The following is a 17,003-nucleotide window of genomic DNA, read 5'->3' as shown; positions in this document are numbered from 1 at the left end:
ACCCACAGAGCCACCCGCATCCCCTGTAGATGACAGTTAATCAATTTTCTTGCTCCTATTGAGCTAAAAGTCTTAAGTCTTTAACTGAAGGATTCTTTGGATCTTTCCTTCTATAGGACCATCCATTTAGTATTTTCCAGACCATAAGGGAGCCAGTCCCCGGCCTCCTAAAAAACAACCCCGGAAAGAAGCAAGTGGGTGATCAAGGAAAGAGGAGGAGAGGGGCGTTGCAAGAGGCAATACCAGGCAAGGAGGGCGAAATCTTGCAGATCAATGGCTTTGTTATAGAATATCTCAAGACAGGGAGTTCTGTTTATCATCCACCTGACCTAGGAACAAAGGCTACAAAGGTCAGGTCCTCTTCTAATATTATTTCTGGTATGACTCCAAAAGCATAAGGGCTGTAGCTGGTGCTATATCTACTTACAGTAGTCCCATTTAAGTTAAAGCTCATGACTAATGGACATTGATTTCCATGGGTCTCCTCTGAATAGGACATAGTTGGCTGAGGGAGCCGACGTACAGCTTCCAGGTCATGGGGCCAGCATGACTAAGCTGCTTCTGGTGAACCAGAGCAGCGCACGGAAATGCCGTTTACCTTCCCGCCGGAGTGGTACCTATTTATCTACTTGCACTTTGATGTGCTTTCGAACTGCTAGGTTGGCAGGAGAAGGGACCGAGCAACAGGAGCTCACCCCATCACAGGGATTTGAACTGCCGACCTTCTGATTGTAGCTGGTGCTTTATCTACTTGCAGTCCCATTTAAGTTAAAGCTCATGACTAATGGACATTGATTTCCAGGGGTATCCTCTGAGTAGGACATAGTTGGCTACAACCCATAGTGCTGTACAGCAAGATAAAGGCAAAAGTGGCATCTTAGCTTCAGGCTTACACTCCAGTGATACTGTATAGAGCAGCCTTCCTGGTTCTTTTGGTTGTTAAGGACTCAGTTATGGAAACGTTTCCTGCCTGTTATAAAGGTTAATGGAAGTATGGTACATGCCACCATAACCAACCCACTCTGGGGAGCCCTTGGGGCAATTTCTGAGCCTCAGAAAAGGGGAGAGGGGTGTGACTTTGCAAGTCATGAAATAGCCATAGGAAGCTAAGGCTGGGCCTATGACCTCTCAGGGCTGTGCAGCAGAAGTTCACTCTGGCAGCACAAAGGAAACTTCTCATAGCCAAAAGGCAAAGTTAAAATATACAGCTCCTTGAAAAGCAGATTGGTAGATTTTCTGCCACATGGTATTGAAATGAGTAGTAAATCCAAGATCCTATTGTGACTAATTGCTGCCCGTGAGAGTCATTGTGCTTGTAAACTACAGCACTTTGAAGGGGAAAGAATAATTGCCACAAATCCTAGCCTGAGAGTTTCTGGCAGACTGTGCTTCCACTACAGGTGCTAAGGCCAGGGATGCAGGGTAGGATAAGGGCAGAGAAGAAGAACCACCGCAGTTGTTAACACTGGGGTGTTCTCTTTAGGGTGCATGACACACCTGTGTTTATTAGTACCAAGCCAGGGTCCTTTTAACTAGTTTTATGCAGCAACAAGACCAGTTCACATAGACGTGAACAGGTTTTCACTTATACCAACACAAAACTGTTTAAGCAAAAACAGCAGTCTACATTTGGCAGAAACAGGTTTATTCTGTACAAAAGTTTGAAGACTTCAAATCAAGACACAGAGGGGTTTTTTTCCTGGGATGGTGCTAGAACCACCCAGAAACAGGAAAAGCTGTTCCATTCCTTGCCAAGCTGGACTCTCAAGAGAAAATGTGACATAATTATCAGCTCATTGCATCATCGTTTTGACAAAGTCATTAAAACATCACTGAAGGCAGAAAGAAGCTGGACACTTTCTGCTTTTCTCTTGCACACACACACTTGAGGCTGCCACGTGAAGAGTTGGCAGTAGATTCCCAGCTACACAGCCAAGTCACGCATTCTCACACCACCGCCTGCTCCCCCTTGGGGATTTTAGGTAAGCAGCCACGCGGTAAGTCCCCCGTCCCCCCGCTTGACAGCCAGTTCTGTCTGGATTCAAAATACGACCAAGGCACTTGTAGGTTCTCTTCTTCACTAGGACAAGTTCTTTGCAACTGCTCATCTGACTGATTAGCGCAAAGAAATTCCATCACAACACAGGAAGTGGGATGCTAGAAGGTCTTTAAGTCTGCTCAGAAGATTATTAACACTTAAAACACACTTTTCTAATGCTGCTGTGCACGGCCACAGGGGGTGAGGGGAGGGCACAATGTTTTGATACAAAGTGCTTGTTCCTGCCACGCAAACACAGACCACTGACCAGGAGCTTATAGGTAGGGGAAGACGTTTGCATGGCAAGACGGAGGGTGTGCCATTGTCCTCAGAAAAGCACGCCAGCTGGATCTGCATTCATTTCACTCCTCAGCTCGATGCTCCTGGCTTTGGCGCTGCCGTCTAGAGTGGACACGTTCGTAAAAGAGTAAATAGGCGCTGGACGAAAGGACTTCCTGCAACGTGGTCTTGTGCACCACATCATCTGAAATCCACAACCACTGGTTGCTGGTGGCTAGCATGCTTTTGCAAGTCGGTGGAGATCGGCGATACGTGACAAAGTGTCCTGAGTGCATGTCCCCATGGTGGACCACAACGGCCATCAGGCGGTACAGATATGATGGAGAACTGCCAAATGAAGGAAAAACACAGGAAGACTGGTTTAGTCCAAGGCAGCAATGGTGCCCTTTGTATTGCCATGAGCAAGAGCATTCTATGGAATGAACTACTAGGGGATCCAGCCTTGTTAAGCAACAACGGCTCCATTTGCAAATTGCTTTCCATGCTCCTGTAGCAGCATCCAGACTTGAGATAAACCAAGCGGGCAAACGTGTGCTGGGCACTTCACTGCACTTTTGATATGGGAAACCCAGACAGCCAACAGAAAATATCAGTGGCATGATGGAACATTAGAACGACTGGAGATTTACTGGTCACTCCGGGAAAAGTTAGAAGTAGTTTCAAATGTTCTTACTTACCTACAGTCAGGTGCTGTCATGTACGGGAAAGCTACTGGGGATGTAAGGAAGGATGGAGAGCAGGTACCATTCATAAAAGAGGATTTGTTGTTGCCCGCCTGTTCCACATCTATGAAAAGACCCCAAAATCATAGTGCATCGTTGTTACTATTAAAACTGGTTGCTTGCTTATTACAGAAGGGGATGCTGCTGTGCCTGGTTTGTACGGTGTCCTTTATTTAAAACTCTGAAAGTTGGTTGTAAACAGCTACATGGCTGCTTTCCTATGGCGACCAAGAATTGCCTCCAGGCAACGAGGCAGGGAAACTGATCCTTCTGTGGGGGTACAAACTGCTTTCTGGACTGAGCTGCAAGGCGGCTTTAAACCAGGGGTGGCAACCCTTTAGCCAGAGGGCCACATTCCCTTCTGCTTGCTAGCAATGTGAAGAGCAGATGGCAAAGGGACTGCAGCAGCAGATGTTCCTTTACCTTTGCACAGCTGGCTCCATTCCAGCCATGGAAAAAATTTAGGTTTCTACACATAGCCCTCTCTGTCCAGGCAAGATCACATTCCCTCCAGACACTGAGCAGGGCCGGAAATGGGCCCCACACAAGCCCTCTTAGTTCTAGCTGGAAGAGAATCTTGTCCACACATCTTTCCCAGGCAAGCCACATGGAGGTGGACATTAAACCTTTTCATATCTGAGACTGGCATGAAGCTAGATCTGGCTGGCCAGCCCAGTTGTCAATTCCAATACCAACACACACGTACGCCTCAACCTGCCCCATAGCTGAGGTTAGATGCCACATCTGGTGGAGGGCAGATGGGTGCAGCCTTGTTGACGTGGTCCTGTGTATAGGAAGAGCCTGCTGGATCAGGCCAGTGGCCCATCTAGCCCAGCACCCTCTTCTCACAGTGGATGACCTTCCTCAGCAGAGGTTGGATGGCCATCTGCAGGGGGTTGGACTAGATGACCCTCAGGGTCTCTTCCAATTCTACGATAAGGAGCCCAGGTGGGCCAATCATATTGACCCACAGTCTTTCACCTCTTAGCTTCTGGAATGAGCTGGCTTAGCACAAGGACTAACTCCCCTGCTGTCTCTCTCCCTTCCAAGTCCTCATTCACTTTGCTTGCCTACCGGCTTTGGGGTCCGGTGATGCCTGTGGGCTGCCTGCAGGGTTGGGTTTCTGGGCAGGGAAGCGGTGCTTGTAGACATCCATGATGAGGAACTCGCCAAATTGCACATGCTCGTTTCGTTTCAGGGGCATGCCATGGTTGGACCAGCTCAGCCTTTGTAGGTGGATACAGAGACACTGAGGTAGCTGTAGAGCAAAATGTAAAAAAAGGGGGTGGGAAGGTGGCTGTCCTAGTTCCAAGATGCGTGGTGGACGCCATAGAGGCAGAGGGTTTCCAGCAGAGAAGCCACAGAAGGCTTGATTGTTGCCTTCGTCAACCTTGTGTTCTCCAGATGCTTTGGACTACAACTGCCAAATCTTTTGCCTCCTTAGTTTCCGGAATACATGAACTACCCCATTTTCTCCACAACTATCTTGCATGGTAGGCCGCCATAGCTGCAGAGGGGTTTGAAGCAAGGTCTTCCCACCCAATGAAACACCAACCATGCCAAACTGAATCGCTCTTTAAAAGCTTTATTCAAAATCCACCAGTATTTCTAATTTTCCAGACATGGAATGAATGGTGTGCAAGTCGATATATGTGCACACATGTAATCAGAAATTAGGAGTCTAAGCACCACAAGCAGAAAGTTGGTTTTCGCACAAAGCCCAAAGGCAGGTTATGTTCCTTTGGCTATCCATCGCTTCTCACACAGGTGGGGAGGCCCACAGAAACCACTGTTACGCACTACAGATGTGTTTGAAAAACAAATAATTCTATAGGTTTCCAAAACCACCAAACTTAAGACTAGTTGTTTAGTTCTTCAACTAGTAGCCCATATTAATACATACACATATAAGCATTGCCAAAGCATTTAAGATTACAGTGGTACCACGGGTTACATACGCTTCAGGTTACAGACTCCACTAACCCAGAAATATTACCTCGGGTTAAGAACTTTGCTTCAGGATGAGAACAGAAATCATGCTCTGGCGGCGCAGCAGCAGCGGGAGGCCCCATAAGCTAAAGTGGTACTTCAGGTTAAGAACAGACCTCCGGCACGAATTAAGTACTTAACCCGAGGTACCACTGTACATTTATTTATTTATCTGCTGGATCTCTCAGTGGCCTTTGATACCATCGACCATAAGATCCTTCTGGACCGTCTAGAGGGGCTGGGGAGTCCCCCACACCTACCTGCCCCTGGAGCTGGGGGCACTGCCATACAGTGGTTCCACTCCTTTATGCTGGGCCGTGTCCAGAAAGTGGTGTTGGGGGATGAGTGTTCAGACCCCTGGGCTCTCACTTGTGGGGTGCCTCAGGGTTCCACCCTATCCCCCATGCTTTTTAACATCTATATGAAGCTGCTGGGAGAGATCATCAGGGGGTTTCGGCTGGGTGTTCATCAGTATGGAGATGATACCCAGCTCTACCTCTCTTTCAAATCAGAACCAGTGAAGGTGGTGAAGGTCCTGTGTGAGTGCCTGGAGGCGGTTGGAGGATGGGTGGCAGCTAACAGATTGAGGTTGTATCCTGACAAGACAGAAGTACAGTTTTTGGGGGACAGGGGCAGGCAGGTGTGGGGGACTCCCTGGTCTTGTATGGGGTAACTGTGCCCCTGAAGGACCAGGTGCACAGCCTGGGAGTCATTGGAGGTGCAGGTCAATTCTGTGTCCAGGGCAGCTGTCTACCAGCTCCATCTGGTATGCAGGCTGAGACCCTCCCTGCCCGCTAACTATCTTGCCAGAGTGGTGCATGCTCTAGTTATCTGCCGCTTGGACTACTGCAATGCACTCTATGTGGGGCTACCTTTGAAGGTGGCTCGGAAACTGCAATTCAGAATGTGGCAGCTAGACTGGTGACTGGGAGTGGCCGCCAAGACTATATAAAACCAGTCCTGAGAGACCTGCATCGGCTCCCGGTATGTTTCCGAGCACAAGTCAAAGTGTTGGTGCTGACCTTTAAAGCCCTGGACAGCCTCGGTCCTGTATACCTGAAGGAGTGTCTCCACCCCTATTGTTCAGCCCGGACACTAAGGTCTAGCTCCAAGGGCCTTCTGGAATTTCCTTCACTGCAAGATGTGAGGTTACAGGGAACCAGCCAGAGGGCCTTCTCGGTAGTGGCACCTGCCCTGTGGAACGCCCTCCCATCAGATGTCAAGGAAAAAAGCAACTATCCTACTTTTAAAAGACATTTGAAGGCAGTCCTGTTTAGGGATGTTTTTAATGTTTAATGCTGTATTGTGTTTTTAATATTTGATTGGGAGCCGCCCAGAGTGGCTGGGGATACCCAGCCAGATGGGCGGGGTATAAATAATAAATTATTATTATTATTTATTATTATTATTATTTTATAATGATTTGAAATTCAAACTTGAACTGACTTAGTAAGTTGAGAATCTTATTTGGTAAACAAAGAAAGGGGGGAACATTTTATTTCTTTTCTTTTTCCCTCTTATATTTTAAAAGGCAAGCTGCATAAAGTGTGATATTGCAGCCGGCTGAATTTATTGACAGCATTTTGTTAATTTGGTGTAGTTTGCATACATTATTTTGATTCTTGGTAAAGAAGACAGAGGTGCCTGGCATGCTCTGGTCCATGGAGTCACGAAGAGTCGGACACGACTAAACAACAATAAAGAAAATAAGAAACTGCTCTTATGGTGATCTTGGAAACTCCATGCTAAGACGGTTTTCTTACCTTTCCCAGTTTTAGCTGTTTGACAAATGTTGTTCTCTGGTTCTCCATGATTTGCCCAGTCCCTTCTTTGGCCTGAATCTGGGGGTGGGTGGGTAGAGGAAGCCAAAATGAATTATAAACCAACCACGTATGGTACAGGCACAGACCACTCTGAGAAATCTATAGTATGATCACATTTTACCTGTAATTAACTTGCGCAATTTCAACCTTGTGCAGTTGAAAGCTGGCCAGCTGAAATTGCGCAAATAAATTGCACACAAGGCAGAGAGCTTAAAAGGCCCTTTGTGCTGGGTTTTCCCAGCTCATCAAGAGCTTTGAAGCTCTCTGCCTTGCTTATCAGGCAAGTCCTGCTCAGTGTGCAGGCTCTGGGATGCTCTTGCAACATCTCATGGGGCTGCCCAAGTTTTTGCAAGCTCTCGCAAGAGCATCGCAGAGCCCAGGTTCTGTTTGGGGGTGGGTGGGAGTCCTGCCTGGTGCACCAGCTCCATAAGATAAGGATGGTTGCACACGGGAGGTTTGAGTATACATGTTTTGGCATACATGCACCATCCCTGTGCAAGATGCGACCATACTGTACTACTTACTAAGTGTACTACATTTGATGTATCCATGTATAGCAATCCTGAAGCAGATGGCATAATTCACAAGCACTGTAAATTTTGCATTTTAAGCTTTACTCGGAGGTGGGGGAGAATCCTTTAAGCTGGTCTTTCGAACCATGGGCAGCTTACCCACATCGAAAAACCAGGATGGTGCCTAGAGTAAGACCATGGAAGGGTTATCAGCCATTCTAAGAGCCGCAGGTGGGTCATAGTTCCTGCAACAGAAAAGGCTCCCCACAAAAACCATGAATGGGGCGCAGCATCTTCTGCAACTTCAAGATCCACAACATCAGCCAGAAACACAAAAACCCCCAACCACTCTTTTCTAAGCCCACAAGAGGACCAGGAAGAGAATGGAGTACCTAGGAAATAAAAGCATCTTTCAGATGTATCAAGGGGCAATTAATCTGCACCAAATGCACCAGGGGAGGGGGTCACTGCAACCAAGAGACTTACTTTTGTGCAATTGTCACACAAGACGTCCTTGACTGACTCGGTGGAGATGAAGTGGTGGAGGCACTGGTCCAGGGTCAGTGGGTGGCCCTGTGGGGGAGGGGGGGGAGTGAAACAGGAAGTGCTGGCACCCGTCCTTAAACCCCGTGAGTCAGAAAAGGGCTGTGCTTGGGCAGCTGCAAGGGATTCCCACAGGAGGGTGCCTTACCCACACGGTGGCAGGGATGCTCAGGGAAAGGCTGTCAAAAGTGTCGTATCTGAGGGGACTCTGAAAGAAAAAGAGCCCAAACGTCTCAACGAGGATTTATAACGTAAACACCTTACTTCTTGCTCCCCCCAACTTTCATGATGATGCTCTTTGCCTGCCTGGGCAGAGAATAAAGAGATGGGGGGAGGTCTAGGAAACCCTTTTGAAATGAACCCTGCCGTACCAAAGAGCAGAGTCACATACCAAACTCCGCCAGCCTTACCCTCTACCCCTTCCCACCACTGGAATGAGCCCCACCAACCCCACCCGAAGTTTAAAGAGGCTCCCCTCTCCTGCACTAAAGCACTACCAAGGACAACAACTCTTCAAAGCAGGCTGCCCACCCTGGAAGCAATAACACCCCCCAAAGAATAGTCTCAGTTGTGGGGAGCAGAGGGTCACCCCCTTGGCAGCTCCTCTTCAGCCCATCTAAATGGGAAGTGACTCGGTCCTCCCTGGGTCTTAGCTCCACCCGCCCATTGATTTCCTGCAATCTGTATGCCTCTTTCTCTCACACAGACTTACGGACCTGGTGTTTGCAATGCTTGCAGACCATGTTGCTCGTCAACCTGCCATGAAAAGGATGCTGCAGCTTCCAGTGACTCAACACAGGAGGAGGAGGAGGCCCTACAAACCAAAATAAAGGTTGTTCCGTCTGACTGTTCTATTGTTTTGCCAGGCACTGTGACTAGTGCCCTCCTGATAATCTTGTATCTGGAAACACCAGGATAGAGTTAGGCTAGTTTAAAGACTTTAGGTGCCAGGCAAAAATGTTCCTCTTCAACAAGGCCTTTGGCCAATAGACATGCGATGCCCTTTTAAATGTGTTTGGGGTGTGTGTATTGGTTTGTTGTTCTTATTTTTACTAAGTATTTTGTGGTTTTTATATTGCAATTTTAGATCTGCGAATGAAGGGTGCTACACAAATTTAGTAATGTCATTAGACAAGGTTAAAGAGTGATTCCAATAGCCAGACACCCTTTCAGCTCCTGTCACAGTCGCCCCATGCAGACAACAAAATCAGGCCATAGCCCAGAGGTGTTTGGGTTTTTATATCACTAGTACAAATAGTATCTGCTACATTTCACCAAATCAGAAAAGTGTTTTTACCTCTTGTCCTGGAGCATATTTGCTTTTGTAGAATTTCTGGCTTCTATACAGACAAACACAAAATAAAGTTAGTTTTTAAAAAGAAAAGACTTTCCACATGCTGATACCTTCACTATTGCACACTTAAGTGACAAGGGTGGCATCCAACTCAGCCATACTCAAGAGTAGATCCATTGAGACTGATGGGCCCAATGTTAATTAACTTCAGTGAGTCCATTCGGAATTATACTTGGCTGAATACCACCCCAGGCAGTACAGGGAAGCACAACTTTGAAAAAACAGCTTAAAAGCAGAATCTTACGTAGGTCTCTTCAGCTGGGCAGCCCACCAAATTATAAGAACATAATAGGAGCCTGCTGGATCAGGCCAATGGAGGCTCACCTCGTCCAACACCTTGTTCTCACAGCGGCCGACCAGATGCCTCTTTTGGAAAACCCAAAGGCGCACAGGAGCCCTCTCCCCTTCTGTGGTTTATTCAGAAGCCTTGCTGCCTCCAACTAATTTTATAAACTTCCATGTCACCTCTTGCTCACCTTTTCTCTAGATGAAAAGTCCCAAATGCTGCAACCTTGCCTATAGGAAAGGTTGCTTTGCAGCCCCCGTGTCTCTTGAGTGCTCACCTCCAGAGAATGCACATCAAACAGATGCACGACCCGCAGCTGGCGGTCCCATTCATCTTCCAGCGAGGAGGTGAGGACATGGAACAGCTCGTGAGCATCCTACCAAAAGAACAGCAGAAAGCTCAGAATGCCAGGCCAAGCTCACCAGAAAAGTAGACAACAGGGGATAATGTATGTTGCCCTTGAGGTACATTTTTGCAACTCCCAAGAAAAAAACTGAATCCTGAAAATTCAGCTTGCATTTTTAGATGGACCTTCAGCAAGGCAACATGGAAGATCAAGAGGCCAGGGTTCCTTCACAGCAGGTTGTGGTGTAGTGGTTAAGAGCGGTAGTCACGTAATCTGGGAAACCGGGTTCGCGTCTCCGCTCCTCCACATGCAGCTGCTGGGTGACCTTGGTCCAGTCACACTTCTGTGAAGTCTCTCAGCCCCACTCACCTCACAGAGTGTTTGTTGTGGGGGAGGAAGGGAAAGGAGAATGTTAGCCGCTTTGAGACTCCTGAAGGGGAGTGAAAGGCGGGATATCAAATCCAAACTCTTCTTCTTCTACTGAGCAGATTTGTGTGCAGAAGTTCCCAGATTCACACCTTGCCATCCCCCATCAAAGGGATCTGAGGTGGCAGATCTGGGAAAGGCCTCCCTCTGACCTCAGAGAACTGCTGATTGTCCAAGACAACAATGCAAAGCTGGGCGGTCTAATAGTCTGACTCACCTTAAGGTGGCTTCCCACATATCTGCATGCAGGAGAAGAATGGAAAAAAAGGTAACACTAGAGTTGTGCCTCAGACAGAGATGCAGCGGGCAGGCAGTCTCCTTTGTGCACTGAGTGGGGATGGTTGGCTTTCACACAGCCTTCAGCAAGTTTCAAAAGTAATCAAGGGGTGTGTGGAGGAGGGCAGAAGTGGGGTGAGGTCTGGGGAGAGTCCTGAAGGCCAGACATGGGGGTCTTAAGGTCTGCATTCAGACCACAGGTTCCCCACCCTTGCAGTGAGTATTCAGGCCTTTTCCCACCCACTTAAAAAGGCAGCGCAAAGCAGTTAAAATAAACTGGGAAGGCCGTAAATCAAGGGTGAAGAACCAGTGGCCCTCCAGGGGCTGCTGATTCCAACTCCCATCAGTCCCAGCCAGGACAGCCAGCCATCATGGGTGATGTGAGTCATAATCCACTAAAATCTGGAGGGCAGCAGGCTCTCCACATCTGCTGTAAACAAAGCCACAATTCTTTAACGTAACACAAGAGCCCTGCTGGATCAGACCAAAGGCCCATCTCGTCCAAGCAACCTCCTTCCGATACTGGGAAGTATCTGGAAAGGCTGCAAGAGATGAGAGAGAAATAGTCCTCTCCCGCTCGTGTCCCCCAGCGACTGGCTTTTGCTTGTTATGTGCCAGATGTCAAGGCTGTAGAAAACAACAGCAACAGAGAAGCATACTCTGGTGCCTTACACCACTTGGGCAGCTACCTGCTCTTCGAAAGAGGAGATCTGCCACCTGTACATCCTCAGGACCTCCAACAAGCAGCTTGCATCCAGGAAGTCATCTTCGGTCACCTCTTGGCAGGATAAAGCTGAATGCATCAAACACAAAATAGTCAATGCAGACCACGCACAGAAATGAATTCACTCATCCTAAACATACGTTCCTCTTATTCTACAGAAAGTTCTCTCCACTTGTGTAAACGGAATTAAGTAAAACCATCTTGCCCAGCATTCTTCTTTCCACAGTGGCCTTTGGGAAGCCTCCAAATGGGACACCAGCGTAACAGCCCTCTCCCCACTCATGCCCCCAGCACACAGCCCCCACCCAAGACTGGAGGCAGAGCAGTCTTCCTGACTAACAGCCTTATCCTCCATGAATTGCCAAACCTCCTTTAAAGCTGTGCAATTTGGTGGCCATCACTACAACCAGAGGGAGCAAATTCCAGAAGTTTAACTGTGTGGAGAATCACCTCCTTTTGTCTGTCCTGAATCTTCCAGCATTGAGCTTTATGGGATAACGCCACTGGGTTCTAATAAGATGAGATATGTTTTGGGCCCCATAGCACCTTTATAGGAAAGAACAGAGCAGTTCAGATAGATGCTGGCAATGTAATATAATGCCTCTTGTGGGGATGTCCTGTGGTGTCTTCTGTTTGGACAGAAATTGCTGTTCACATTGACTGTTTTGGAAAAATTCTTGATACTTGTGAATGACCATACACAATTATATTCCTATGATGTGAGGACTATCAGATAGGCAACAAAAGTTAATCCTGTGAGCCCTTACAGTTGCAGAGACGTATGCTGGAAGGATAAACACTCACCATGCATTACTCAGTGGTCTGAAGATCTCATTGCCCTTTCTATGATTGAATGTGTATCTTATCTGGTCATTTGGATATCTTGTTGGGACATGTGGTCTACCTATGTTAATATATGTTTTGAAGAGGATTGATTATTCTTATTGTTAATGAGACAGTTCAGGAAAGCGATTGCTAGTATTCTTGGTACAGTGGAACCTCGGGTTAAGTACTCAATTCATTCCGCAGGTCCGTACTTAACCTGAAACTGTTCTTAACCTGAAGCACCACTTTAGCTAATGGCGCCTCCTGCTGCTGCCGCGCCACCGGAACACGATTTCTGTTCTCATCCTGAAGCAAAGTTTTTAACCTGAAGCACTATTTCTGGGTTAGCAGAGTCTGTAACCTGAAGCGTATGTAACCCAAGGTACCACTGTATATCTCATATAATATTTGTACGTCATTTTACAATCTTAGCTTGGAGGTGCTTTTCCCCATAAGGTATGTGATGCTAAGTATTTGTAGGTACTGTTTACTGTACTGTTTACCTTTAGTCTGTTGTTCTTTTTTAAACACAGTTTTCTTGTTTTGAGGTTTGCAACTGTTTTCTCTACTTATGTAACAAATTAAATTAAGACATATAGTGGAACCTCAGTTGTCAAACGTAATCTGTTCTGGGAGACCGTTCAACTTCCACAACATTTGACAACTGAAGCACAAAAAGCAAAAGCCATAAAAAAATGGAGACGTGCCTCGGAAGCCATTTGACTGCCAAGGTGCGTTCGAAAACAGCAGCATTCACTGCCAGGTTGTCGGCATTCAAAAGTCAAAATGTTCGACTTCCGAAGTGTTTGACAACTGAGGTTCCACTGTGCTTGATAAAAGGAAAAGAAGTGGCTTGCTTCATGCTTTGTGTTATGCACCCAAAATAACACAAAGGGACCTTTACCTTTCAGGAGGTGGAGCAGGGTCAGGGACAAATACTTCCCAGACGTCTCACTCTGGCTGACCTGGTACTGAACTGTGAATCCTTCCAGCCATTTGATGAAGGACGGACAAGCAGACAGCCCCTGGAGAAGTGAGTTCATGAAGCATGTGTTTCCCAGGTTGAGAAGACCTGGCACTAGCCCTGGGGGGAAAATACATCACTGCAATTGCTGCAACCTTCTGAACACAGCCTTCCTGCTTTTACTCTCCAGTCCCTCTGCTCTGCCCTGCCCTAAATGCTGCTCCTTGTCCTGTCATTTGCAGAATGACAGGTCTTGAATGCGGTCTTGACTATGCTACCACTCAGTGGATTTGTAACTGGCTGGCTGACCGAACCCAAAGGGTGCTCATCAATGGTTCCTCTTCATCCTGGAAAAGAGTGACTAGTGGGGTGCCACAGGGTTCTGTCTTGGGCCCGGTCTTATTCAACATCTTTATCAACGACTTGGATGATGGACTCAAGGGCATCCTGATCAAATTTGCAGATGACACCAAACTGGGAGGGGTGGCTAACACCCCAGAGGACAGGATCACACTTCAAAACGACCTTGACAGATTAGAGAACTGGGCAAAAATAAACAAGATGAATTTTAACAGGGAGAAATGTAAAGTATTGCACTTGGGCAAAAAAAATGAGAGGCACAAATACAAGATGGGTGACACCTGGCTTGAGAGCAGTACATGTGAAAAGGATCTAGGAGTCTTGGTTGACCACAAACTTGACATGAGCCAACAGTGTGACGCGGCAGCTAAAAAAGCCAATGCAATTCTGGGCTGCATCAATAGGAGTATAGCATCTAGATCAAGGGAAGTAATAGTGCCACTGTATTCTGCTCTGGTCAGACCACACCTGGAGTACTGTGTCCAGTTCTGGGCACCACAATTCAAGAAGGACACTGACAAACTGGAACGTGTCCAGAGGAGGGCAACCAAAATGGTCAAAGGCCTGGAAACGATGCCTTATGAGGAACGGCTAAGGGAGCTGGGCATGTTTAGCCTGGAGAAGAGGAGGTTAAGGGGTGATATGATAGCCATGTTCAAATATATAAAAGGATGTCACATAGAGGAGGGAGAAAGGTTGTTTTCTGCTGCTCCGGAGAAGCGGACACGGAGCAATGGATCCAAACTACAAGAAAGAAGATTCCACCTAAACATTAGGAAGAACTTCCTGACAGTAAGAGCTGTTCGACAGTGGAATTTGCTGCCAAGGAGTGTGGTGGAGTCTCCTACTTTGGAGGTCTTTAAGCAGAGGCTTGACAACCATATGTCAGGAGTGCTCTGATGGTGTTTCCTGCTTGGCAGGGGGTTGGACTCGATGGCCCTTGTGGTCTCTTCCAACTCTATGATTCTATGATTCTATGATTCTATGAATGCCTCGTCTGACACCATCATCACACAGCTCTAGGCAGGAGACAGAAACACTCCTTTTCCACCAGCCCCTGGGCTCTTACTTATATGTGGTCTCCTGGAGTAGGTGGAATGTTTTAATCCTGCCTTTTAAAAATAGGGTTGTCTTTTAGATTTTTCTTTGTTTTTCTTTGCTTTTCTTTTATGCTGGTTTTAATGTATAGGCTTCCTTTATTACATTGCAAGTAGTGTTGAGTTATCTTGGTAAACAAGCTCCCAATGAATTTAATAAACGAACATTTTTTCTGCATGTTGTTCTGACCTTATTCCTCCATTTGCACTCCCCGCCCTCCCGCTCCCAATTAAACTTCTTGGACTTACTTCCAAACATCTCTGTGGTCTTGCTCTTCCTTATTAATCTTCCCTTCTTTCTCTCTACCAGCAAAGGGAACCCGCAGCCCTCCAGATGTTGCTGGACTCCAACTCCCATCATCCCTGAGTGCTGGCCATGCTTGCTGGGGTTGATTGGAGTTGGGAGTACAAAAACCTTTGGAGGGCTTCAACTTCCCCATCCCTGCAGTTTACACTCCCATCATTCTGCACGTATCAGCTGCATCCTCCTATAGTTCAGGGATGGGGAACATCTGCAGCCCTCTAGGTGCTGTTGGTCTCCAACTCCAATCAGCATGGTCAGTGGCCAGGACGATGGGAGTTGGCAACAACACCTGAAGGTCCAGTTTTCCCCATCCCCGTTTTAGTTGGAAACCCTTCCACCTGACATCAGTCTTTCTTTCTGCTTTTGATTCTAGAGTGTCAAAAAGCATTTGTTCACTCTGTTTAGTCCCAACTGCTGTCTTCTTCCATTTTGCTTTCCTTCCTCCAGTTTTTAATTTTAAGACAATCATCCTGCAGACAGGGCCTCAGTTATGTTTTAGTTTTCTGTATGGCCACCACTGGCCATTTTAAGCACAACAGCACACCTTCAAAAAAGACAAAAGGGCTCTCCTGTTGGGATTCAGTGGCCAAGGAAGACCCCAATATTTATATGAGACTCTTTTTGTTGGGATCAGGAGATGCAAGGTGCAAACTCACCTGCCCCACTCACTCCTCCCTAGTCTCTCTTTCATTTACCTTTTCTGCATTTTTTTCTCTCTGTGATGGGGCCCCATAAGACATAGATGCTTGCAGCAAGAGCAGCTGCAATCCCACCAATCACTCCCCAATTCTTCATTACTTTATACCTAAGAAGAAAAGAGAGAGGGGTGAACCCAATATACATCTGTAAACAAACAGCCCAAAATATTACACTGGAACTCCAGAATACAGCCAGTACCTTGGTCGTCAAATGGAATCCATTCTGGAAGTCTGTTCGACTTCCAAAAATGTTCGAAGACCAAGGCACAGCTTCCGATTGGCTGCAGGAGCTTCTTGCACTCAGTCGGAAGCCGCGGAAGCCACATCAGATGTCCGGCTTCCAAAGAACGTTCACAAACCAGAACACTCACTTCCGGGTTTGCAGTGTTTGGGAGCCAAAATGGACGCGTACCAAGGCATTCAACAACCAAGGTACGACTGCAGAGCTATAATTGGGGGCGGGGGGGATACACATTATTTGAGATTTTGGCAAAGACACTTTTTATATGACATTCCTTTATTGCATATGAAAGGGAATCATCATTTTCAATACAACCCTCATGACAATCCTGGCAAATCTGGAACTATACTTGATAATCAGATAATGCGGATATTCTTGACTTGGACTCCCCCACTCGGCCATCCTGAAGATCCCCGGGTGCCCTAGGAGGCCAGTCGCGGCCTTCTCTCGGGGGATTAAATGAGGAGGGGGAGACGGGGCCGGGGAAAGGCGGGAGATAAACGCAGAGAGCGGCGGCGGCGGCGACGAAGCAGAAGCGGGATGCCTCCTGGATCCAGACCAGCATCTTGCTTCCAACGCCCCCTCCCCAGAAGCCTGCAGGCGCAGAGGTAGACTGCGCCCGCCCCGTGAGGCTCCATTCCGCCCCCGCCGACTGACCTGGCCGCCCCTCCGGCCCGGAAGAGCCGCCTGGCCGCCCTCCTGCCGAGCTCCTCCACCCCGCGGCGGCTCAGCAGCATCCCGCCCTGAAGCGCCTCGGGCGCGCGGGGAAGGGAGACGGCGGCGGAACGGAAGCGGCGGGGCAGCCGGACCTCCCCAGCAACGGGCCCGCCTGGTTGCTAAGGCGTGCACCGCTCTGAGGCTCCCGCCCGCCGCCCGGCCCCGCGCAGAGGGTTCCGGGGCACCAAGACAGCGAAAGCCTGTCGCCAGGATCAGTGCCGGGTCTACGAATAAGCCAAACAAGCTGTAGCTTCGGGCCCCCCAAAAAATTAAAGGGGGAAAAACTTGGATGTACACTTCCAAAATATAAGATAAAAAAACAAATAAAACCTACATAATAATTATTTCACTATTAATATACTTCTTAATTGTATTTCACTATTAATATACTTCTTAATTGTATTTCACTATTAATATACTTCTTCTTAATTGTATTTCACTATTAATATACTTCTTCT

General features: G+C 47.5%; 1 protein-coding gene across 5 annotated transcripts; it reads right to left on the bottom strand.

Annotated features, from left to right (window-relative positions):
• Positions 1-1,628: 1,628 nt before the first annotated feature.
• On the bottom strand, positions 1,629-16,589 carry USP30 (ubiquitin specific peptidase 30). Of its 5 annotated transcripts, XM_082196113.1 has the most exons (14): positions 16,486-16,588; positions 15,787-16,033; positions 15,585-15,694; positions 13,069-13,248; positions 11,305-11,408; positions 9,758-9,943; positions 9,225-9,267; positions 8,644-8,741; positions 8,076-8,135; positions 7,871-7,957; positions 6,813-6,890; positions 4,135-4,318; positions 3,016-3,124; positions 1,629-2,665 (listed from the first exon to the last, which is right to left on the bottom strand). In XM_082196113.1, the coding sequence occupies exons 3-14, from the start codon at positions 15,682-15,684 to the stop codon at positions 2,401-2,403; spliced, it is 1,494 nt and encodes a 497-aa protein (XP_082052239.1). In that variant the 5' UTR covers positions 15,685-15,694; positions 15,787-16,033; positions 16,486-16,588; the 3' UTR covers positions 1,629-2,400. The 5 variants fall into 5 exon arrangements, with proteins under 5 accessions (XP_082052239.1, XP_082052237.1, XP_082052238.1 ...); XM_082196111.1 differs by lacking the exon at positions 15,787-16,033 and having other exon boundaries at positions 16,486-16,589; XM_082196112.1 differs by lacking the exon at positions 15,787-16,033 and having other exon boundaries at positions 9,845-9,943; positions 16,486-16,589.
• Between the last annotated feature and the right edge of the window lie 414 nt (positions 16,590-17,003).

Source organism: Podarcis vaucheri, assembly GCF_965113315.1.
Source record: "Podarcis vaucheri genome assembly, chromosome: 13".
Taxonomy (NCBI): Eukaryota; Metazoa; Chordata; class Lepidosauria; order Squamata; family Lacertidae; genus Podarcis; species Podarcis vaucheri.
The sequence above is the reverse complement of the archived record's forward strand: the minus strand, read 5'-3'. Positions and strand labels throughout refer to the sequence as shown.